Source organism: Hoplias malabaricus, chromosome 2, assembly GCF_029633855.1.
Source record: "Hoplias malabaricus isolate fHopMal1 chromosome 2, fHopMal1.hap1, whole genome shotgun sequence".
Lineage (NCBI taxonomy): Eukaryota > Metazoa > Chordata > Actinopteri > Characiformes > Erythrinidae > Hoplias > Hoplias malabaricus.
The window spans coordinates 9,717,044-9,742,801 of NC_089801.1; the positions used below are offsets into that span (position 1 = coordinate 9,717,044).

Sequence of the window (25,758 nt, forward strand, 5' to 3'; positions counted from 1 at the left end):
TTAGAGTTATGACTTTTATACCAAAGAAAATCTATTCAGTCAGGAAATCTATTCAAACTTAAATTTGGTTAATTATTAAACCATATTATTATGGTTAATAATAATTATATAAAATTATTATATCTAAAATATTATGGTTTAATAATTATTAAAATTGGGGCAGCATGGTGGCGCAGCAGGTAGTGTCACAGCTCCAGGGACCTGGAGGTTGTGGGTTCGATTCCTGCTCCGGGTGACTGTCTGTGAGGAGTTGGTGTGTTCTCCCCGTGTCCGTGTGGGTTTCTTCCGGGTGCTCCGGTTTCCACAGTCCAAAAACACACGTTGGTAGGTGGATTGGCGACTCAAAAAATGTCTGTAGGTGTGAGTGAATGTGTGAGTGTGTGTTGCCCTGTGAAGGACTGGCGCCCTCTCCAGGGTGTATTCCCGCCTTGCGCCCAATGATTCCAGGTAGGCTCTGGACCCACCATGACCCTGAACTGGATAAGTGCTTACAGATAATGAATGAATGAATTATTAAAATTTTATTTTTGACAGTGAATTTTTACTTGACCATATTTAGTTCTTTACAGTTTCCTACTCTGTCGTTAAGAGTGATACATAGAAAAGAGCTCTGATTGGCTCTCCTTGACCATGTGGCATTCAGAAATCAGTCCGGGCTGAAATACCCCTTATAACTTCTGCATGAATGTGCCGGCCTACTGGCTTTCATGCTGCCCGTGTAAGAGACTGCACTGCTGTTTTGTGACATCACAAGTCACAGAATTAAAAAAAACAGGTTGTTCAGGACATTCAGAATTCAGAACACCCTTTAAAAACTATAATTCACACACACTGGTCTAAACTGCTCTTTAATTACCATTCTTTCTTTATACACTACTATTTGCCTTGTACTGCCCTTTGCTTTTTACGGCTCCTCTCAAGGTTTCTTGCTCATGCTCTGAGGGAGTCTTTCCTTGCCACTGTCACATTGGTGACTTTCATTCTGAGGCTAGGACGTGGAATTCTGTAAACTGCCTTGAAACCACACCAGTTTAAAAGTGCTCTGTAAATAAAATGCAATAAACTGAATTCTTTTTCGCAGCTTGGTTTCAACATACATACTCTATGGGATTCAGAACACTCAAATGGATTTGCATGACAGTGCACCTACTAAGAATTCATTCATTCATTTATTCATACACCATCTGTAACCACTTTACCTTGTTCAAGGCCACACAGGGTCTAGAGCCTACCTGGAATGACCTATGCACACCTTCACATAGCCAGTCCACCCACCAACACCTGTTTCTGGACTGTGCATGGAATCGAGAACACCTGGAGGAAACCCACTCAGACACAGGGAGAACACACCACACCAGAGGGACTGATTCAACCCTCAACCATAGGACATTGGAGCTGTGCGGCAGCAAGACTACCTACAGTGCCACCATGCTTTCCATTCAGGAAAGGGCTCTTAGGTAAGTTTACTTCATTCAAGGGCCACCTTTCTAAGTGGAATATTTTGAAAGCTTGAAGACCCTCCACATCAGCTTGGTTCAACCCCAGTTAATGTTTGCTCCTTACCAGCCAGGACCCATTTAGGAGCTTTTTATTTCTTTTTTGTTCTTGTTTTTTTGCCCCTCACCATAACCTGAGAGCAGGAGTGGGAAAGGGCTGACTTAAAGAGTCCTGACATTTCTACAGGCAAAGTGCCAGGTTCCCACCAGTGCGGAGACTCTGGTCCTCACTCTCTCTGTGTGGCTACAGAGGTAATGAAACGGCTAATGTGATTTCCCGCTCTCGAGATGGAGTGGAAAACATGGTTGGTGGGGGCGGATCTAATTTGCGGTGTGACATTGCAAGGCCTTGGCCGTGAGCGCGTGCTAACAAATTGCTGCTTAGATAAGCAAATCAACACTGAGCTCTGGTGCCAGCTCGCCGGGGCATGGAGGACACGCGGCAGGAGGAAAGAAGACAGCCGACCCACGGCAGATCCAGCCCCGAGGCTTTCAGTATGCTGAACCTTTACCTGGCCGCAGGGAAGCTCCAGACCAGAAGCCCCATGAAAGCCATCCAGATAAAGACAGATGTGAGAGACCTTCTCGGCTTCATTAAAGATGAGAAATTGCCCAGACATAGATATACTTGTGACCCAAGTCTTTGAAATGAGTTCTACAGTATGTGCCTCAGATTTGGGGCGGCAGGTCTCAGCACCTTCCACACGAGTCAAGATATAAAGATGACATTTTGCCCGGGAGGGTAAAGAAGACATTGGGCCATTCAAATTTGGATTCTCACTCCAAACTTGCTCCACCCTCACAAGGAAAGTGATAAGTCATAGGTATGACCTCTTCTATATACATAGTCTGCATCCAGACAAAGTAACAGGCTAGTGACTGCCTTATTTATCCTGCCTTACAGCTACAGCAGGTATCCTTGACTGAATCATCCATTAAAATTCCAAGAGACTCTTAAGGCTTGGCATTTTATACATGGGCTCTGACTACTTCCAACTCCTAATCACTGTCCACATAATTGCATCCCCTTGTCAATTTGTTCATTCCATGCGATGACTAAATCATAAACATGATGAAACCACATCTTACTACCTAGCTGTCGACACTGGTAGCTCCTTATTCATTCATTCATTGTCTGTAACTGCTTATCCAGTTCCGGGTCATAGTGGGTTCAAGGCCTACCCTAGAGTGGGCGCCAGCCTTTCACAGGGCAACACAAATTCACATCTATAGACACTTTTGAGTCGCCAATCCACCTACCAACGTGTGTTTTTGGACTGTGGGAGAAAACCAGAGCACCCGGAGGAAACCCACGCGGACACAGGGAGAACACACCAAACTCATCACAGACAGTCACCCGGAGCAGGACTCGAACACACAACTTCCAGGTCTCTGTGTGACTGCGACGCTACCTGCTGTGCAACCGTGCCGCCCTGGCAGATCCTAATCCCTGACAGCATCCCTAAACCTGAGCCTAACCATACCCCTAACCATACCCAATATAAAACCCTAACCTTAACTGAAAACCCAGCTGCAAACTCTGAAATCTTTAAAACCGCAGTGTGTTGTGCTTGTGTAATGCTATTGCTAACAGAAAACTGCACAGTTTATTTAGCTCTACTTCAAGTAAATAACAGAGTTTGAGTGAAATGTGTGAAACAGCACTACCAGTGGACAAAATATCACTAAATTAATGTACAATATCTATAAATTAATTAAAACAGAAATATTATTAATTAGGGCAGCATGGTGGCACAGCAGGTAGTGTCACAGTCACACTGCTCCAAGGACCTAGAGGTTGTGGGTTCGAGTCCCGCTCTGTCTGTGAGGACTTTGGTGTGTTCTCCCTGTATCCGCATGGGTTTCCTGCGGGTGCTCCAGTTTCCTCCCACAGTCCAAAAACACACATTGGCAGGTTGACTGGAACCTCTAAAGTGTCCGTAGGTGTGAGTGTTGCCCTGTGAAGCACTGGCGCCCCCTCCAGGGTGTGTTCCTGCCTTGCGCCCATTGATTCCAGGTAGGCCGTGAACCCACCACGACCCGGAACTGGATAAGCCATTACAGACAATGAATGAATGAATTAGGACACACTCTAGAGCATTGAATGCATATACAAATGGAACAGCAGGTTTCCAGCCACATCACCCAGGGAGTAGTGTGGGGTCAGGTGTCTTTCTGAAGGGAACATCGACTGTGGATGTTGAGGGAAAAGAATGCACTGTTGCCTTACTCCCCCCCTCCGCTTGGTCTTAACACAAGTACATATATTTGGCTAATGTCTGTTAACATTCCCTTTGTTGCAACTTAAATTTCTAGCCAAGAAAGCAGCATCATACCTGAGCGTCCATCCCTCTGGAAGTCCACGTGATACCACTCGCCGTCATTGACCTTCTTGGGTACCGCTAGGGTCTTGGTGGTGCCAGAACCCATATCCAGCAGCAGGTAGAGATGACCATCTAGCATCTCAATGGCAAAGAAGTCCACCTTGAGCGTGAGAGGGCTCTTGGCCTCTTTGGTCTGCTGTTTGGGACGTCCATGGCTGAAAAGTAGAAGTCCGTTGGGTTCGGTGGTCCTGAAGTCGAAGGAGATGGAGCCCGTCTTTTTGGCGTTCCACTTATTTAATGTGATGAATGCCTCCGGGGTTTCAAACGTGATGGGGTCCAAAGTGGCCACATTTTCACACTTGAAGGGCACCACACCGTGGATCCTCATCTTGGTGTCGCCTTGCAAGGCCAGCCTGGACAGCTCCAGCCGGACATCGTTGTTCTTGTATACCACCTTAAGAACAAATTTAGAAAGAAGGCAGTCAGCACACGAACAGAAAGCTAGCCACAGCAAAATGAGAGTAAACAAAAACTAAACCTTGTCCAAATACATCTCATCAAAACTGGCAGAACTGCCACGGACCTCGGAGGAGTATGGTTTTATTTTATGGATGATTTTATTTAGAACTGATAATAGAATATTTAAAACAAATATATTGTGAGAAAAAGAGTACAACAACAAATCTCACTTAGCGGTGACTCTAACTGCACTATTTTGATTTTCTAAAGTGTTCTCTTTTAATGGTGTCCTCTAGGTGTGTAGAGGCTGTGAGGAATTGTCCACAGGTGTGTGTGTGTGTGTGAGAGACTCGGAGTGGAGTCTTCTCACAGTGGGTGATGAACACAAACACCTTTCCTCCTAAATGTTAAAGACATTTATGTTGTTGGGACAGTGTTAGTGGTGTACAAGGTCCGGCATGGTTGTTAGGAGCTTCACATTTTGCATGAATGTTGGGTTTAAATCTATGAAGGTACACGGCTGTCAAAGCAGAACCAAGAAAATCTGTGAAGAAGTCCAAGAAAAACTTCATGGAGAATTAGGTCAAACTGTCACATTTGGTAAACAACAAAGCCTGGGGAATTAGCATAGGTAGCCGGACAGTGTGTTATCTAGAGGAGCACAGCAAGTGTTGACGGCCAGTGGCACCCTGTCTTTTCTGTTCCCAGGGATTCTGACATAACAAGCTGCCTGCAGAGCAGAGATAACTTACACACAGAGATTTCTGAGCAGCCAGATATTTTCAGATCCACACTATTAAAGCTGAACAGTATCCCGTTATAGAAACAGACATTCATTATATTTTCAGTTGCAGGGCAAAAAAAAATAAAAAAAAAATCAATGTGAACATCAAACTCAGGTTGATATATTGATCTGTTAATCCTCCCTCAGAAGCCTCTTATGTACCACTGCTACATCATTCTTCTTCTGTCTCGTGACAGGATGAAAAAGAATGACAAGACATGAGGAAAATATGGCTGAGTCCATCAAAAGCTCCAATCAGCCCACTCCGTCTTAGTTCTTTATCTGCTGTGTGAATAGAAAACAACTAGTGATTAGTCAGGTCGATTAATTGTCAAGTGTCATTTGAGGAACTAATATATAGTTAGTTGTTGTCACCTACTGTGTTTGTTTTCCTGGCCATGTGCTCATTTAGCACATGGCTCTGTTCATTCTTCCTGTCTCCGCCCTAGTCCCGCCTAGGCGCCGCCCTCTCATCAGAGTCTCCTTTGTAGTCCTGCCCTCTCGTTATTTTCCCCAGGTGTTCCTTGTCAGTGCTCTGTGTATGTATAGTCCCTTTGTTTCAGTGTTCCCTGGTCGGTTCTTGTGTGTGTAAATGTGTTTCTTTGTCTGCTGTCTTACACATTAACACCAGATCACAGTTATGTTCCTGTTCTAGTTATGTTCCCTGAGTTCTTGTTTGTTTTCTTGCCTCCCTGCTTCTGTTTGCTTTCTGTTTGTTGGGTGTTTGCCTTAGTTTTGGTTTAATAAATCTTCCTTGCGTGTACGTCCACCTCCTCATCCTCCTTCAACTGTGACAGTTGGTTATATATTTTAACAAAGCTCGTGAGAAGTAATAGTGGGGTAATAAATTAAACAAAAAAAATAGTTCATATATTAACTGATTACAAATTGTGGTCCGGTTTATTTGAAATAAATAATGGAACATGTGTCCTTTCCTTGTCCCATGTACTGTATATTTAATGATGGTAATAGTCATTTTAACAGGCCAACAATATGCAAGAAACATAATGGTTAAATTAATCATAAAATAACTTTGTTACTTAATTTACTTATGTTACTATTTTACGTTTAATTGCAATTAATTTATTTATTACATACAGTCCTTCCACCAATTTTCTAGAAATCACAAAAGATATAATGATCTGATTAGTGTCTCACCTGAATAACAGTCATTTGATTAATCGATTACAGAAATAATCACTGGCATTGGTAGTCTGACACATGCCTATGTAAAAATGTTTATTTATTCCTAACAGATTAAATTTAAAAGCACACACAAGATACAACCATCCAATTAGTTTATCCACCATTATCAGAGGCGATTGCTCTAAGACTGCAAGGGAAGCTCAGCTTCCCTTAAAATGTCAAAAATAAGTGATCAAATATATACTGCTGAGTGTACATGTCATTGAATAAATATGCACTACAATGCGCTCAACTTTCGTTCAGAATCAGCTTCTTATCCCTGGTAAAGACGTGGCTTTCCTCTCAATAATTCCAGCAGCTTCACAGTGCTTTAAACAACTTCCACACAGTTCAATAGAGAAGCAGCGAAGTGCAGCGAAACGAGATGAGTCATTGGATAAATGCTGGGCTTTGTCCCGCCCATCAGACGCTCAGCGTCTCTGGGGGTCTATGGGGCAGTGGGCTGGCCTCGGCTGGCCCGGACGCTCAGCTTCTGCATGATGATTGGATGATCTGTCTGAGGCTGAATCCCTTTTTGATTGACAGCAAAATGAGTGAATCAGCGATCCTTTGGTGTAAAGATCCGTGGGAGCACAGGCGGACACACTTCACATGGGCCAGGGCTGTTTAAGCAGCCTAGCTCTGCTGGCCATTGAGAGGACACTAGTCAAGTCCCTGGAAAAGACGCCTTGTTGGTACGACAGGGTCACAGATCATTTTCTTAAAAAGGAACGGAGGGTAGAATTTACGTATAAATAAACCGACACATTTTATGATGTAGGCCGAAACTGAGCTTCCCCTCCTTGAAAGACCCGCATCCGCCACTGACCATAATCAATTATCAATAAAGGCATAATGATCTGATTAGTTGACCAACCAAATAACAGGGATTATTACCCACAATTTCCAAAAGATCACAGAAGACAATAGATTGATCAATTACAGAAACATTAACTACATAGACCTGTTTATGTTGTGGGTTTGTGGTTTTTCCCAATAGATTCCAACTAAGGGCACAAGGCACATCAAATAAGAGTTGATAAATTATTTGAACGAAGAAACAGTCCTGAGTTTGAGAGGTCTGGCCCTAGTTTATGTGTAAATTCATTCTGCAGTCTTTTCCCTGGCTCGCAGATGTGTCACTATGGTTCAGCACTGCTTTGAGATGCCAGTACGTCTAGTTTGAAAGGTGCAGAAGAGGGACCGGTTGTCACTCTCCTTTGCCACAGATCGTCCCTGGCATGTGAGTGCAGTGCCCTTAAAGTTCCACCTGAGCCTCTGAGATCTCAGGAAGCTGGTAAAGAGACGCTGAGCCGAGAATGCGCCCTCAACAGGAGGCAAACACCTTCAGGAAAGAGCAGCTCCAGATAGTGACTTCCTGACCTTCCTGAGGAACCAGGAGGGGTGGAGGGGGCATCTTTCACTCTGACGGGCGCACTTCTTGGTTTGTGTGTGTGTAGGTATGTGTGTGAGTGTTGCGAGCCAAGACGTAATAGGAACACACAGCTGAGTGCACCGCAGGTGTAGATGACCCAGATCTCTCCCGAGGCTTCAGATCGAAACGTAAGAAGATGGCTTTAGGATTTTTTTTCCCTCCACCCAACACACACAAACTCGTCTCAAAATTAATATCCAAGCACAAGTAAGCCTTAGGAGGAAAGAAGACCCAAGAGTATGTTCTCAGAAAGGTCGTAAACAACATTCTGCAAGCGACTTTTGCAACAAGGACGCCAACATTTGTGCTGCATGAGTCTAAAATACGCCACGTGTCATGAATTTCTTATAATTAGTGGTTTCAGCTACTTTAAGGCACACACAAGCTTAATGTCACCATGTCCAATGCTAAGCGTTGGATTAAGGTGTGTAAAGCCCATAACCCAATTGGGATTTAGTGCAGATTCTGCATTCTTTGCAGTCAAGAAGACATGAAACTTGTAGCCGTATATAATCTGTTTTATTATATGGCATACACTGCACTATTTTGGGTGAAGAAACTTACTTTATTTCACACTTACATTGTGCACTACATAGGGTGGAAGGAGACATTTGAAATACAGCCTGTTTCACATATTTAGACTAGAACCATCTTGTTCAGCTTAAAGCTAATACAGTAAACACATTTAGTTAATTAAGACTGAATCAACAATAACCGAACTATAGCTTTTTATTTACATTACTGTGAAGCTGTGTCTTTAAAACTGCTCAGAATTAAACCCTATAAAGTTAGTTATTAGTGTAGGACAACCTCCCTTTTGCTTGCAAACTTTGACAACATGTTGCCACACTGAAAACGACTATGTGAACTGTGACTTCCTTCCATCAGGTAAGCTCTGCCCACAAAACACATCAAATCTGTTTACAGACACAAAAATAGTCTATTACCACACTATTGGTAACTGTTAATGATGGTGTAATAGTATGAACCATATATTAAAGCTCAGAACGTGAGGTTTTCACTGTTGTGGCAAACTATACTATTCATCACAATAAATATTACAGCTGGACATACACTGACAACAAAGCTTTCCCACTGTGAGCCACTGGAAATATACAGAGAAGAGCAGTTAAAATGGTAATGAGACATTTCAGCATGAACAATACTGGCCCCACTTCTCCTGTCAGTCAAACCGTCACTAAGCCAATCTGAGACTGGCAACTAATCCCACCGCTGCTGTTTCACTCATCACTCATCAGTCCTCAATACAGTACTATCCATTATGTGTTTACAACCCATACCAAACCGCAGGTGAGCAGGTGAGATGATTCTAACTATAATCTCTGATGTATGTGATGTGGAATTAAGACTATTTTTCTCAAAGACTTAACAGCGCAGTAAATCTCCACAGTCAAAAACTACTTTGCACTGGGTTGGATTAGGAAAGTGTGGTCATACTGAGTGAGGGCACCATAGTCTGTCTTCTTTTTTCAAACTTTCAGTGGCAACAGATTTTCTCATGAACAGTTACAGCTGTATCCAAAATGTCATTTCAAAAACAATGTGTCCTACACTGCAAAGGTTAATCAGCATTATGGTAAAGATGCTAGCATTTTCCTTCAAGCTACAATGTAGGATTCTTCCCAATATTTTAGTGCAACTTCAGCACAACAATTTGGTTAGTGTGCCAAGAATTGTATATAAACCATATAGACTCTTCCTATAAATAATCCAACAAAGCCTGTACTCGGAGCAGGAGTGCTGCATTTATGGTCAGAGCTTGTGCTTGTCAGGATTAACACTTAGCACCCTGCCTTCAAGCCTGTGGCAATAATAACATCCGGAAGACATAGCAACAGAAAGAGTATTAGCTTCTCATGGAAGACCTTTCAGAAACAGAGGAGGTTTTAATTAAACCTAATTCCACCTCACATGATCCCACAGACGGATGCATGCTCCCACTAGAAATTAATATTTAATAAGAGTTAATATTCAGCTTTGATAATAAAGGACTCTGTGGTCTTGGTTCTACAGACAATAACAATGTTAATAGCTACAGTACTATGACTACTTCTACAGATAATGACACTCTTTCCCCTATTACTTTTGCTACTGTTAATATTAACACTATAACTTTAAATGTTAAAACTATCACTAGTACTACTGAGGTTAATACTGATTCAGACTAATGAGGCTACCACTAGTACTATTGATGTTAGTACTATAATTATTACTATTTCTATTGCTAGTAAGAAAACTACAGCTAATTCTACTAATGTTCTTAATACTGTACTATCGCTGCTATCACTGTATCACAGTAGTGTTAATACTATTTTTACTACTACTATTGATAGTGTTACTAATGCAACTATTACTAACTACCATTGTTAGTTCTAGGACTACTGATACTACTACTGTGTTAATTCTACTGCTACTACTATTTATACTACTACTACTATGTCCAATACTCTTGATGTTGCCACTACTAATGGTATTACTGACGTTAACACCACTGCTACTAGTACTGTTGATACTACTACTACTCATGTTAATATTACTGCTGTTACTACTAATAGTGATGTTAATATTGCTTTTACTTTTAAAACTAATATTGATGCTACTATTGCTACAACCAATATTACTACTGTCAGTACTAATACTACTCCTAATACTGTTAATATTGCCACTGCTAATGCTATCATTAATTTTAACACCACTGCTACTATTGATACTCCTACTGATGTTAATATTACTGCTGTTAAACTAATAATGATGTTAATAATGATATTACTATTAAAACTAATATTGGTATTACTATTGCTGCTACAACTAATACTACTACTATTAGGACTACTACTCCTAATACTGTTAATACTACTAGTACTGTTGATACTACTACTGCTAATTCTACAACTACTGATGTTAATACTGCTGCTGAAAGTTGTATTCCTATAATTATTATTGACAGTACTGCTATTTCTACTACTATATGCATTAATGCCACTACTGCCAATGGAACTACTAATGCTAGAACTACCACTACTTCAACTACTATTATTTATAGTACTACTACTTCCAGTAATCCCCTTCATGATCAGTGTTGGGTTCACAAAACATGGGCAGATACTTTGTCTGCAGCACCTTCTAAAAATACAGCAAGTCTTAGCACGGCAGCTCCGTAAATGTACTACAACATTACAATATGAAAGCCCAGGCAAAGGGCCTTTAATCTGGCATGATGCAGACTGACACAACAAAAGTCTCCGGTGAAAACCTCAAAGGTCAACACTGTCCTGTGCTATTCCATCAGCAGGAACTAGTTAAGGCAGTGGTGTGAGCTCAGCACTGGGTTCAAACACAGGTCTGTTAATCCTGCAGCATGAACCAGCTTTAATGTCCTGAAAAAGAGTCATGCCCTCTACAACAACAGAGAGAACATGTGCAATACCTGAGTTTAATATACAAATACTATTAGTACTGCTATTATACCAATGTTATATTTTCTACTATATTTTCTATAATGTTCCTTTAAAATATACAACATACATTAATTAATTTTCTATAACAACGTATCCAGTTTAGGGTCACAGTGGATCCAGAGCCTACACGGAAGGTACAGCAGTGTTTAAAAGTCCAGTTGTGTTCCCTAAAGGTGAACACAGGTGAAAAATTGCATTCTTTCTCCAGAAGGAGAGGTGAATAACTGTTATAATTCTTTAAAGAATTGTGTACAATTAAACAACATAAGTCCTAGAGATGAAATGGGGTGTATGATATCAGCAAAACTTTAAAATCTACATTTGTAATTGAATAAGATTATAATTATATTCTTTAACTAAAGTTACAGTATATGTGCCCTTGAGGGTACCACCACAGTGACAGTGTTTTTCTGACAGTGTTTGAGTGAAGTAAGACGTTATTATATAATTGTGAGAATTTGAGTGACATAATATATAAACCACTAATGCACTTGTGACTGAATGCAAACAATACCTCACTGACATTTTCCAGTATTTCCAGAAGAATAGGGTCTGTAACTGCAGCAAGCCTGTGACCCTTCATTTCAAAAGAAGCGTTAGGCAAGTGGAAATGATTCTGAACTGGACAGGTACAAGTCGGCCCTACTTTTTAATTCCCACATCGAACTGGCTCAGCTGAGAACAGAAGGGAAGGAAGGTTCCGTTTTCTTATTTTGCTTAACATTCACCTAAAAAACAGGGACACGTCCGAGGGGACCACATTAGAATGAGACAGGAAAGTCTGTCTATACGCTTTAGTTGTTCTCAAGTGGGAACAAATAAAGAAAGACCACAATCCAGCAGTAGTAGTGGGGGTTGTGGGTGAGTGAGTAGCGTGTTTTAGCCTATATTTAGCAATAAAATAGACCTTGAAATTTGGGATTTGTTTGGCCCATCGGATTTGACAGATGTCTTTTTTCAGACCACTTACCACATTAAGACAATGAAGACATAATGATTTTTATAACCCTCTTTTCATATTTCTCTCTTTAACTAATTTTTAACTTTGTTCAAATGGCTGGCTAAGTCATCTGTTCATCAATATTTTCCTGAGGGTGTACATTAATTTTATCTAGACCCTTGAAACCCACTTGTCTGAAAACTTCAGACAACTGGTATTAATGTAGACATAAAGACAACTGTGAGAAGATACCTCAAAACTATGACTGAAAGCGCATGAATCTGACAAGAAACAACACTGGGGTTACATTACAAGAACTTTAGCCAGATTGTAACCACTATTTCCAGTCATTTTGAGTCTCTGCTAGTAGGCTCTGTTCCTGTTCCACTTTTAATGATGCAGCAACTACATTGTGGAGTCCACTACTGCTGCACGGCTGATGCTTCTGAACTATTTAAGGTGGAATGAGAGTTTGAGATTGTGTAATGTATTATCCCTCAGACTGTGAAAGTTGTGAAATCTTGAGAATGCTAACTGCATGAAAGTAATCACAGACTTAAAGTAATTTTCTCCCCTCAAACATACCATTCCACCTTAAAATATGTTGAACTTCTGAACATAAAACATACCAGATAACAGCATTTCCCAACAATCGTAGATGTCCCCATTAGTCATGCTTTAGAATTAAAGATGGACTTGTTGATGTTTCTCAGTACAATGACAATGACCGGACGCCCCCAGAACCCAAACCCCAATGTCACTGAATGTGATTGCGTTTACTTAAACTGTCAGAAGCAGACGTACAACCAATTTCTACCTATGAAACTTGGTAAAAACGAGTCTGCAAGTTTCTTTCAGATGGCCAGTGTTTTGAAAAGAACAAAAGGCAAAAGCTGGACACTGACACTGGCAACGAATGGGTTATGAGGAGAATTGTTCATTCCAAACTGGTCCTCCAAACCGTGACCTGTCCCCATACCGCTGCTCCAAGTAATAAGCGGCAAAAGTGTAACTTGGCCATATTCCACAGGGCGGTATTGAGATGATTTCTATTTTGACCTTCCTCCTCTCCCAAAATGGAGCAGGGTAAACAAAACCAGGCTCTGAGTGAACGCCAGTTACAATTTTCCAGCAGCGTTTAAATTCTGCTATGAAAAGCATAAGAAGCCGACCAGGGGGAAAACAAATAGCGATTTGACAAGAATCTCTTGGCACAGCTGGCGGAGGGATCCTATCTGGAGGTAAGGAGGAAAAAAATAGGGGGAAAAAAATTGAAAAAGAGAGGGCAGACCACTGCATTTCTTTAGTCACAGAGCCTGAGTGCACAGCAGATACTGCCAATAAAATCCAATCAATATAGCGAGTCAAGACAAAGGGCACCTTTTAGAGGCCAGGGAGATTGGACAGAGCTCCAGGCCTTGGGTTCCAGGAGAGTGAGAGAGAGAGAGAGAGTGAGAGTGTGAGAGAGCGAGAGAGAGAGAGAGAGAGAAAGGCACCCAACTCATTTGTCACCCGACCTGGAGAACTGACAACTAGGCTATTACTGCAACAGTGTTTCATCATCAAAACAGAAGAGCTTTGTGCAGGGGGAGTTGCGAGAGTGCAGACATGCGGAGGGTGGGGGGGGGGCTGCCTCAAAGCGTGACCAAGGACCATTCGCGATCAATCAGGGGCCACGGTGTCAAAAGCCCCATGCTGTCAGCCTTGGATTCCAGTCTGGCAGCAACACAAGGCCTTAAGGAGGCTCATACAAGCTTCCCTAACCTGGACTTGTGAGATGATCTGGGGACATTCCTCACAGATCACATCCAGAAGCCCATGACAACGTTGTATACACATGGGACCACTTAGGCCTACCGAACTGAGAATTCTGCTTCACGTTGTGAAATGAATGGTCACCTATGGAAGGCCTATACATTGCTAGATGTGCTAATACTGCACCTCAGATCCAGCCATTCACAGACCAGGGTTAGTAACCCATGATCAATACCAATTATCAGTGTTGTCCTGGAAGTCTACATGCAAGCAAGTAAACAATAGGAACCTAGCCAGTTTTGTAGGAGTGCAACCTAGAGGTTTGTGCTTCAGAAGGAATAGATATGTTTCTGTTGCTTTAGCAGATGGCTATCAAAAGTTTGGGCACACCCAGCTTTTAAGAATGGCTTGCTAAATTCTGCTCTTCTTTGATAAAAAAGAAACTTGGCTATTTCAAAAGAACCCATGGAGCTCCCCAACTTTTGTGCCCCTTTTAGAAGCATATACTGACATGAGCAAGCCTGAGCCAAACACTAGGACTACTCCAGAAATTAGCAAGGATATATGGATAACACTCATCCGAAGTTAGTTTACAGCGAGGTACACTGCAGTGTTAATGAAGTGCTCTCAATCGCCTTGCTCTCCTTCGTTATTTGATTAAGGCAGGGCGCTTATGTAAAAGGCAGGCAGGCGTAATTGCTGGGCTCAGGTCGATAAACATCTTCGCTTATTTAATTTAGCGCTGGAGTAAAAGACTCGCACAGAGGTGTTTGGCTATGAGAGACAAGTCTCCCTTCTTTAGTAATGGAAGGAAAATGCACCAACTGGGCTGGGTCCACTTGCTTTTCCTTGCTAATCCAAAGGGAATCTGAGATGTGTTCCGCACTGGAAGGAAATGATAGTTATGTCTTCAATTTGATTGTGGAGATATGTATTATTTTTGTTTTTTATCCACAATGTCATAAAGGACGTCATGGTTTAAAACCACTGGCCGGGATGCTTCCTTTACTCTAATGAGGGAGCTATCTAATGAGCCTGAGAAGGAGAGCAAGGCAGCAATGTGCTGAAGAAGCGAGAAGCTAGTCACAAAAAAAAAGTCCCCAAAAGATTTTCTTCAAGGTTCAGTGAGGACAGGCTTGTCTGATGGAGATGTGAAACACTGGAGGGTGGGGTGTAATCTAGGACACTGGTGAATAGACAGAAAACATGCATTGGAGAGTGGAAGAAGCAGCACTAGGTTCAAATGGCAAGATCTATGAACTATGCTTCACTATGGTAATTCATAGACAATTAGACTTAGACAGGTCTCTGTTGGGTCGGAATATGCTTTAAAGCATTTAATGCAGATCTCCAAGTAAGTATCAATTCTATTTCCATGCTATTCTGTAACTGCTCCTTTGCCTCACAGAGGTTTGGCACTATTCCCAGTGCCCACAAGTTTTCTGACCACTCAGTTCCCTTTATTTGTAACTGTTTGACATAAATTAAGCAAGTGGTGGAATAAATAATGTCCGTTAATGAGGACAGTCCATTCAAAATCCCATTTAGTACATAATGGGCTGGGTCTGGGAAGAGGCTAATCTGTGTTGGGGAAGTCGGCCCCTAATGATGCTTCAGATTCTTCTAAAACCATAAGATTTGTGCACTGACCAATAAGCTGGTGATGAGCCGGAACCTTTGCCCTGTGGCTAAGCTTATAAGCCACAACATAGGCTTGTTCGTCTTTTTAATCCTATGGCTATAACCAAACTTGGAATCCTAACTATTATGGTAGACCACCTTAGGGATGGTAAGAAGAGAATTTGCTGCCAATATACTTACAACAATAGACTGGCCACCCCAGAGCTCAGACCACCAAAATAATAGATTTGCACTGTACTGTTATTTTTTAATATGTTAAATTTTAGCTGCTGTAATTGAGCTCTTCCTCAACTGAATAAAGTTAATACAAACATGTCTGAAAATTGCCAGAGAAAAAGGTGCCAGTCAGCAACTGGGAAAGATTCTGCAGTGTCAATGTGAGCTTTTTTTTTTTTTTTTTTTAAGGTGGAACTTTGGGAAATTCTTTTATAGTGGTGCAAAGTTGACAGCAAATGGTTTACCTCCTTGAGACAGCCCATGAAGTTGTTGCTAACTGGAGATCCGGGCAGGTCCGCGGTGCTAGGGCTCCCTCCGACATAGAAAAAATCGTCCGAGCCTAGCATGGTGTAGTCTTCCTGGGTATATCCCGTGGAGGTCAGAATCCCATCCACGGATATTGTCACCTAGACAACAAAGCAAAGGAATAGGACACGCTATGCTCCAATAACCTTTTGGTTGCAGTTTGGTTTTACCGCTCAGGGCCTATACCTAGATTTTCTGGCTATGTCCTAATTGATTATCCTTCATGAACCCATTTTCATGTCTTTCTTGTTGCCATTCATGAAAGTCTTATTGGTTTCCATGGTTAGAGGTGTCAATTTGCAGAGTAGCCTGACTAGCCCCAGTTTCATCTAGTTCTAAATTACAAAGCAGATTGCCCCCAACAGTTGTGTTAGTATTGCATCTACTGCAACTCAAAAAGTACTTGATTTCAAAAAAGCAGACACAAAAATGGAGTTAGTACAAAGAAGTCTGTTAACTTAGTTTGGTTAGTTTGGCTAAGTTTTATTAGTCATTTTAGTTGTAGTGTTGGTGGTATAGAAAGAAAGTGTAACCAAAAAGCCACAAGGGTTAGACTGCAAGTACAGGCAAATGCAAAGCGTCCATCAAACCACAACAGAACAAAACAGCACACTACACAGAAAAAACAAAAGTGATCTCAAACATTGACTAATCATGTTAGCTGGCTTTCCTTTTTGCTACATGCACCCACGCAAAAAGAAAGAGCCCACAGCAAAGTTCAAGAAGCTGTATGAGCATGTGGAGACACGGGCAGGCAGCGAGTGATGGGCTGGTGGCAGGGGGATGAGCAAAGGGAGCAGGACTGAGATCAGAGAGAACAAACACCACAAGACAACCAAGCGCAATGAAGGGCAGCGATGTGTGGCTAAGCCCTGGAGGCGGCGGGCCCTCCAAAAGCATGCCATGCCGAGGTAATGGGATCAGAAACTGGCTGAGCCAACGAAAGAGCATCAGGCCAGTCAGCCAGCAGCAGGTCCTCCTTGCGAACGCCACTGCTTGCTTGGATGCCAAAGGCTCAAGACGATGCTCCTGAAAAGGCGGCGCCCAAAACAGAACTGGACAAGGAAAATGAAGTAAAACGGGAGGAAGAACCAAGGAACAGAAACCAAAAGAAATCAGGAGGAAGAAGTAAGCAGAGAAGTACCAACCGCAAATTCCCTGTTGTAGTGGTTGTTGTTGATTTTGGTTTGTATGACTTTTTTTTTTTTTTTTTTTTTTTTTTACTTATTTTATTGTTTGCTTATGACATCTACGTTAAAAAAAACAAAGATAAAGGAGGAAAAAAAAACACACGGCAAACCCAAACTAAGAAACAATTAGAATGATATCTACCGAACAATGTAGTTTGTTTACCATAGCGTGTCCAATGCCTGAGTGCTTTGTGGAAAAGGGGGGAGAAAGGAAATTAAAAACTGTGAACAGAACAACGACCCGTTACTCAAAAAAGATTTAAAAAAATGACGACGGCTTACTGCCAAATGTTAGTACACTGTCCGTTAGAAAAAGAAAAAAAATTGGTTCATGTTAGTAGAATGACACATTCCATGAATGACGTTAGTTTTGTTTCTCCACAGCATGTTAGTAACCGACAAAAAAAGGGCAAAAAAAAGTTCTATAAGGAAAGAAAATAAGCAGGCTAACATTAACCAGTAGCTGCTAGCATTGATATCTCCATCTGTCTTTATATGTGCATTACTAAATTCGAATGTTTCTTATAATCCCCCGTCCCAACATAGCACAAGATTGACACACATCAAATGGCTTAAAGGCCTAAAGAGCATCAGTTGACCCTCTTAAATATAAACCCAGCATCATATTGATCAACATTTGTTTTCTTAGCATGGCAACTAGTCAGCCATGCTAGTCTGGTCGCCTAGGAAATGACAGCTCCTTCCAGTTTAGGTCTCAGTGATGAACTTTAAGTTCATTTTATTGCAATGAGACAAAGCAAAGGAGGTCCTTATATTAAAATGGTGAAAACATGGTCTGTCTTTCTCCCTGATTATGCAGAGTATGCATGCATTCATAATATGTGACACATGATTTCAGTGATGGGTTCAGATTGCCTAGCTTGTTACTTTGGTAACTGATAATTAATACAAGTCATGATTTGAGCAAGGGCATTCTCTGTCTTTGACAGGCCATGGCATATAGAACTATGAGTTCCATCAAGTTCTTAGTAGTTATTTGACAGTAGTATAATTTGCAGGAATTTGGGAGATTCCAGATATATGCTTACAATCTTTTATAATTTTTATAATCCCTTATAACTCTTATATGAGTTTGCTGAGCATTTGGAGCAGATTAGACACTCGCAGCCATTGACTACAATGTTAAACCTGGGTAGGTACAGGTTTTTCCTCAGACTGTTCTAATAGTGCCAGATTTCTTTTGCCAGTTTGAATGATAAACATGGCCTCACTGAATACAGCCTGGACAGTGTAACTACTAGGTGTTCTAAATCATTGACCAGACGGCTCATTATTGATCTTGGGGTAATTCTAAGACTGCTGTGAGGATGTAGTTGGACAACTGGCTTTGTTTCCTACAACTCAATGAAGCTAACGAATGTATGTGTCAATAATTCCTATGTCTCTGGCCTCATCTGGCTTAGTTCTCCATAGCAACTGGCCGCTAGACCATACAAAAAGAAGGTCACAATGATACATTACGTTACATTCTGGAAAAAATTGACTATAAGGTCACTGTTATATGAGGGAGAGGTTATCAAGGTATGTCCCTGCTCAAATGCCTATTTGCTTCTTTGTTAAATAGTAAGAAAGTAAACACTAAGTGATTAATTAGTAATACATTAGTAACAGGAGTAATAAAATTTAGAAAAAATGGACGTCTGATTGAGTTAATAGACTTTTGTTGGAAATTGGACTGAGACTGAATCAGATCAGATCAGATTGGGTCGGGTCGGCACCCTTCCGCACTGTTACCTGACGGAGATTCCTTGTAACTTTGACATCATGCCAATCATTGTCATTAAATTTCCCATTGACAGGCTCCACCAGGGCTTCAAAGGCCCCGGACCCCAAATTAATGACCAGCGAGAGCGCCCCGTTTTTCAGCGCCAGGTTGACATAGTCAGCCGATTTGCCCGTGTGCAGCATCAGGCCGTTGCGGTGCTGTGTCTTGAAGGACAACGTGATCTCGTCGCTGCTGCTCTGGATAGGGTTCTGGGACAGGTCATAGCAGAAGTACTCGGACCCTTTGAAGGATGCCACATATTCTTCCTTCCCTGAAAGAGAGGAAGAAAGAGAAACAGAGAGAAGAGACGTTGAGTCATCTGCAGAACGAGGCAAACCATGGCGCAGCATTGAAAAGCATCTTTCACCAAGTAGAGGCAATTGTTTACCTTATCTACTGCTGCCACAAATGGAGTAATGGGTAATGGAGGATGATGTTTCCAGAGTATTGGAACATTGTAATGCTAATGCATGTATGAGAGAGAGAAAGAGATAGAGAGAGAGAGAGGTGGTGGCTGCTCAACATATCGTTGCTTGTACAAGATTTGTACCAACCAGTCCTTTAAAAGACTTTTTGTAGAAAATACGAATATATAATAGAGCTATTATGAATTCCATTCGTTTTCAACCAATCCTTCTCTGCTAGCAACAGGCTAGAAGCTAACAAAATCAAACTCTCCATGGTAACATTAATCTGAAGAATGTACTCCTGTAACCCATTCTTAACAGTGAATACCTCCCTTTACAACAGAATGTTGACCAACGTATTTGTATTATAACTATGTTACTACATGTTTATTAATCATGCACACCAGAAACGGGCGTTCATTTTGGTGTGTTGCAGAATTATTGCCATAGGCGTCCAAATAAAACAGCTACAGTGAAGAGCTCCTGTCTTCTCCATTCACCCTTCATTACCCGCTGCACTGCTGTGAATGGATTTTCTTTCATTTATGCACCAGGCTTCAAAACTCACCGAATACAGTCTGGAAACATGGATTACATTTAGACATGGGTGAGAAATTGATACTGGAATTCTGCTAAGCTATTTCTGCAGAAATGTTTTATTATCAAATCATTAAAAGCATCAAACTCTACCCCTTTTCCACAAGTGAACACAGCTCTGGGGTCAAAATGACATGCTTTCATCTAAATACCTTTACATTGTGTGAAGATTTCATGATGAACGGACAAATAGAAATGCTCCACAATTACTTGGAAGTAAATCTTTTTACATTCACTTTCATTGAATGTTAAGAAGGGTTCTTTCCTTCTCCTGTAAAGGTACTATTTTGGGAGATACATGTGGTTAATTGGACAGCGACAATATAAATATAGTGGGGGCTGTAGTCAGTCATTCTAACTTTTAATTACCAGCAATACAAATGAACCAGTGATCAACGACCTTAATTAGTGACGTGACAGATATATTAACGTGCGCACGTGAGTAGAAACAGCATTGGAAAGACTAGCTTTCCTTCTAGTGGTGTGAGGAATAATGTTATAATTCAAAACTGCATTCCACAAACATCTGCCATTGAGAGGGAGTGTCTCCATATGGCTCTAATGTGTGATCTGAGAAGATCATCTCAACTAGCGACTGATGGGTGGTAGGATGCCACAGCTGTCTCACAGTATGTCTGTGTGTGTGTGTGTATGTGTGAGAAAGAGAGAGAGAGATACACTGTTGAACATTCAAGAAAATACAAGCTAAGCTAAAATATATATGCTGCCTTAACTTTTGCACAGAGCATTAATTTCCCATATGTTCAATTCAGCAAAAAAGCTGTTATTACACATTGAAATATGTATATAGTTCCTTATATTATAAGCACACTTTTACATATAGTCATTGGTGGGGGGGACACAGGGGACGACAGACCCAGGTCCCCCAAGGTGCTCGGACAGCCGTGCCATGCGCTACCATCTGAGCCAACTTGGTTTGTTTGTGGGTTTCTGCGGCATTCTAGGCATTCCCTCCCTTAAGGACAAGGCTGCCTTGCTCCTTCAGGTTAGAGTTTCCCTCCTCAGGGGTCTCTTGTGAGTTACTAATGGTGCTGTTGCACTGCATGTTACCTACTCTACTTCCATTAGGCCAATCTGGTTCCTGGAACTGGGTATTTTCTAGTCTCTGCTTGCTCTTGGTTCCTAGTGAGTGAAGTAGGGACTAAACGCTGATGTGTAAACCTTGCAGAGTGCTGATTGACCAAAGAGTCTCATCACTCTATACAAATTATTCACTTGTCTCCATCTCCATGCTACAGTAGAGATCTCTCTCTATGGAGAGTCTGGCCACTTAACGTGGCCAACAGCCGCCTACTAGAGCTGGAAAAGAAATTTGTCTGACACTTCTATATTAACTTGTCCTGTGGAGGCAACTTTTCAGGTTGGACAAGTTGTAGAGTCAGTTTAAAGTGATACACTGAAGTGCATATATGCATATACAGACAGCCAATCAGAATGCAACTGGCAGAATCCTGACAGCGATGCCAGATTAGTGATTCTTTCTTATCAGACTCTCCAACTTGTGGGCGGAGCGGCTGTGGCTAAGCCTAATTATCTGACAAAAATGCTTAATATTACCACTGTCATTGTGGCTCCCATGGACTGTCTATGTTAGTGGAGAGCTACCAGGGCCATGGGACAAAAAGCAATTCAAATCCAGTAGAGTAGGTACCATGCAGTGGAAAAGTACCATGAGTTCCAGAGTGCTTTGGGGTCCGTAGGGCTGGACCACTGGTTCCTGCTGTGAGAGCATGTAGTTAATATAATTTAGCCACAGTTGAGTCTACAGGTTTGTTGCATGATGTTACCCACAGAAAGTAATCCATATCTAACAACAGGTGAGAAGCTGAATATGGGAACAGTTGAGAGAGAGAGAATACCAGTGTGTGTTCCTTGTTTTCCCCTTTCATTCTCTTCCTGAAGCCCCTTTTTAGAGCCCCAATATGAGCCGTTTTAGCAGCTAATCTCCCCTTGCTAAAGGCCAAAGGTGTCACTCAACGCTTCGCTCGGTCGCCGCAAACATTCCCTAGGTTAGCATCTTACATTCAAAATTAGATTACCTTAAATGGCAACTGTATTCGAGCATAACAATTCTCATTTGCCTCTGACATTCAATACTGGACTGATCTGATATTGCCCACCGAGAGAGGGAGCACAGAACAGAGAGAGAAAAATGAAAGAAAGAAAGTAATAGCATGTGCATGATCTAAAAGGCTCCACCAGCGCCACTCCTGCTATTCAGGTTCATTATCTTCCCCCTAGTCGAGAACCCTTATTTTATCACATCGATAGATACGGAGCGCTATCTCCTAACAGCTATGATTGCAGGTGGCGTCCCATTATAAACGGAGGAGTTGAATTTTAATCTGTGGTGGGGAAGATAGCAGCTGTATCGATCATGGGGTGTAGAGGGGTGGATGTAAATGGGCCTCCAGATCCAATGCAAATAGCTGCTTATCCACTCCTGCATGTTTAAAGGCACAGTGGACAATGTGATAATTCCAGCAGCCGTTACCAGCGTGAAGTGCAGAGCGGCAGAAATGTCAATAGAGTGGCGGCAGACATTTTCTATGTGAAACTGAGACCATGGCACTTTGCAGATAGTTTGCAGGACAGTTGAATGACTGGAATGTACATACCCTACCTGACCAAGCAAATCTGAACACTGGCACATCATGAATTTCTACCAAATATTCATAGGCATATACAGCTAGTTCATCCCTCCCAATTTGTAGATAAAGCTGTGGCTGCTCTTTCGGGAAGGTGTTAGAAAACATTTCGTAACATTTCTGTGAGGATTTGATTGCATCCAGTTCCAAGTAGATGTTGGCTACGTAGTTAGGTACTGGATGGTGCTCCATGTCTTCAGACAACTGGCGTAGTACGCCTCTCTACCATGATGACCACAAGATCATGGGCCAAATTATTTCATGCCTTTCTATATAAAAGATGCCGTAGCTGTTTGTAACACTGACACCTAGTGGCCTGGATGTAAGGAAGATTTTGTACAAAAGCAGTGACCATCCTGGTTGCCCCTTTCTGGAGGATCCAACCTATGGAGCATGAACAGTGACTATAAAATGTAAAAAGAAAGTAATCACTTGTCACATGAAAAGATAAATATTAAAAATGTTTTTGGTACTTGCAGGTAAAATAAATAAATAAATAAATAAATAAATAACTGACAGTTCCGTTAAGGTGTATTTCTTTTCTGTGTTAAGAAAGAGTAATGTTCACCCCAGAACTAGAGGTGCATTGCTGCAACGTGGCTATTAAAGCATCTCTTAGGAAAAGAAGCCATATTGGGAGAGTGGGTGTAACTACCTGCACTTTACGAACTACACTTTATGAAGAAACACACACACACATGCAGTTACCAGATATGTGAGAGCTATTGGAAATGAGTCATCTGAGAGAAATGAAACTAGGAGCTTCCTCCGAGGACAGTTTCATGTCCAAATAAAGGTTTAAAAAGAAGTACAAAGACTGGAACCACACGAACAAATGTGTGGAGACATTTGCTCTCCCAGCATTTCTTCAGAGACCAAGCTTATTAAGATTTAGTCATTTTAACATGGATTTGATGGCATTCGGCCATGAAAGCATTAGTACGGCACCGATATTGTATGATTGCAACAAAGAACACAGTTCCACTGCTCCAGAGTTCAAATGCTAGGAAGCTTTAAATCTCTTCACTTGCTTGTCATTAACTCTGCTCACCATCAGATATATAATCTGTCACGTTTTATGCTTTTCTATGGATTCTGTATCTGTTTCTGATAAACTGGCCAGCGCGTGTAGATTAGCATTGTTGTTGTCCTGGAAACAGGTGCCGAACAGCCTTGGGAAAAGCCTGGTCACTCTCAAACCTGTTTACTTTTGGGCCTAATGAGGTTTCAGCGTTCAGACAGCTCAGCTTAGACGCTTTCCTGATGAGACGAGGCTAGACATCTGCGGCAGACTGCAGCTCGTGTCCCCAGTCTCTGGCGGTTTCTTAATGACATCTTACCAGATATGATGAAAGCACATGCGTCTTTATCTTTCTGCCTCACCCAAAACAGTTAAGTTCACTTGTTGACTTGCAATAAATGTATCGCCCATTTTCATAATGAACATGCTTCTCCTTATGAAACCCCCCATTGGTCAGGATACATCACAGATAGTGTACTATACTCTGTGTGAAACATGGCATACATGAGGTATCGGCAAAATGGAGCATAAACTACAAAGTGATTCGTTGTTCCTGCCTCATCCTGATTAGGCACCTTGGAATCACTGGGCACAAGAGAGACCTTGGACAGGGCAACATTCCACAGGTCACACCCAGGGCATCACACACTCCCCTAGCCAACCACGTACAATTTCACACAGCCAAATGTGTGTCTGGACTGGTGGAGGAAAACGGTGCAGCCAGGGGAAACCCACAAAGACACAGGGAGAACACATCAAACTCCTTACAAACAGGGACCCAATGCCAAGCTAGAGTCCAGGACCCTTGAGTCGCAGTGTGCAGTGGATATCCACCTGCTTCAGCCCCAGTAGGAAGTGGCGTATGTTCCAAAGATTGGGTCTGCAACATGGGGCTAACCATACTGAACATAATCCCGAACCCCTGACACCCCCGGACTAGCAGATGTCGGTATGAGGGCTGTTTCATGACAGGAAGGATCCTTGGAGAAAGTGTCTGATTGGCTCTTTTCACCTGTGCGTCAACCCCGAGTTGCGCCGCAATCCCACACATTCACGAGCCCCCCTCCAGTCTTTTTCCACCAGTCAGACTCCATCAAAGTTCAGGAGGAGTTCACAAGTGACTTAACAAGGCCGAGCTGTCTCTGGGTTCAAGCTCCTGCGCCTTGACGACCGTGGCACAGGCCCACATTCCCCCGCTTAAAAAGACACTGCTTAAATATTCCCCATCATTCTCCCATCACCTCAGTCAATTTAGCCCCTCGCTTGCTCTCGGACCGCTCCCATGACTGGCAGCCCATTAAAGCGATAGGGAGTTTGTGTCGAGGCCTGTATTGTAACCGAGGCTCCGTTCGCCGGAGAGCGGCATCCTTTCAAAGACCTCTTTTATTAATGGCGACCTCAGCAGGGAGAGAATTCAGGCGTCGGGGGGAAAAGTGCTGAATAAATGCAATGTGTTTCGCAAGGCATGGCTGTACAATCACAAAGGAAAGAGTGTTTAGAGTAGAGGGGCTTCAAGTCGGGAACCTGAGAACAGCCCACCGTCCGCGATCATTTCTGCTGCTGCGTTATACAGCCAAACATTTATGCTTATCCAAAATAGGGAGTCTGGGCTTTTGTTGCAGCTGTAATGGTTTCTACCGCTTTGGAAATACTTTACTCTGGATATTAGAACATGGCTGTGTGGATTTGGGGGCATTTTACCTCAAAACAAAGCATTTTATTGCCAATTATAGAGGTTTACACCTTTCTTGCTCACATCTGGCATGTGAAGGTGCTTCTCAGTGTCACTGTCCTGTCTTATTTCAACTACACAAGGTGTCTGAATACAAAGCTAGTTGTGTACTACAGAAACTGGAACACATGCTAAAGGGAAGAACATCATGAGCGGGTTCCTTCAAAAAGGATTGTACCATGATGAATAACAAAAATAACAAATACAAGGTTAAATAGTGGTTTAAAAGAAAGAGTTTGGTTTTCTATAAAGATATCACACACACACACACACACACACCCGCAGCATCCCCCCAGAGCTCTTCTGCGCTCTCACTTTGTTGGCACTCAGAGATAA

The 25,758-nt window shown here is 42.0% G+C and overlaps 1 protein-coding gene across 1 annotated transcript in view; it reads right to left on the bottom strand.

Annotated features, from left to right (window-relative positions):
• The window catches only part of LOC136674798 (neurexin-1a-like), a 353,645-nt gene that overhangs the window by 230,868 nt on the left and 97,019 nt on the right, over positions 1-25,758 (bottom strand). Inside the window, 4 exon segments of the mRNA XM_066651019.1 lie at positions 3,833-4,274; positions 15,960-16,121; positions 17,374-17,397; positions 18,966-19,267. Of these exon segments, the coding sequence (XP_066507116.1) occupies positions 3,833-4,274; positions 15,960-16,121; positions 17,374-17,397; positions 18,966-19,267 (930 nt within the window).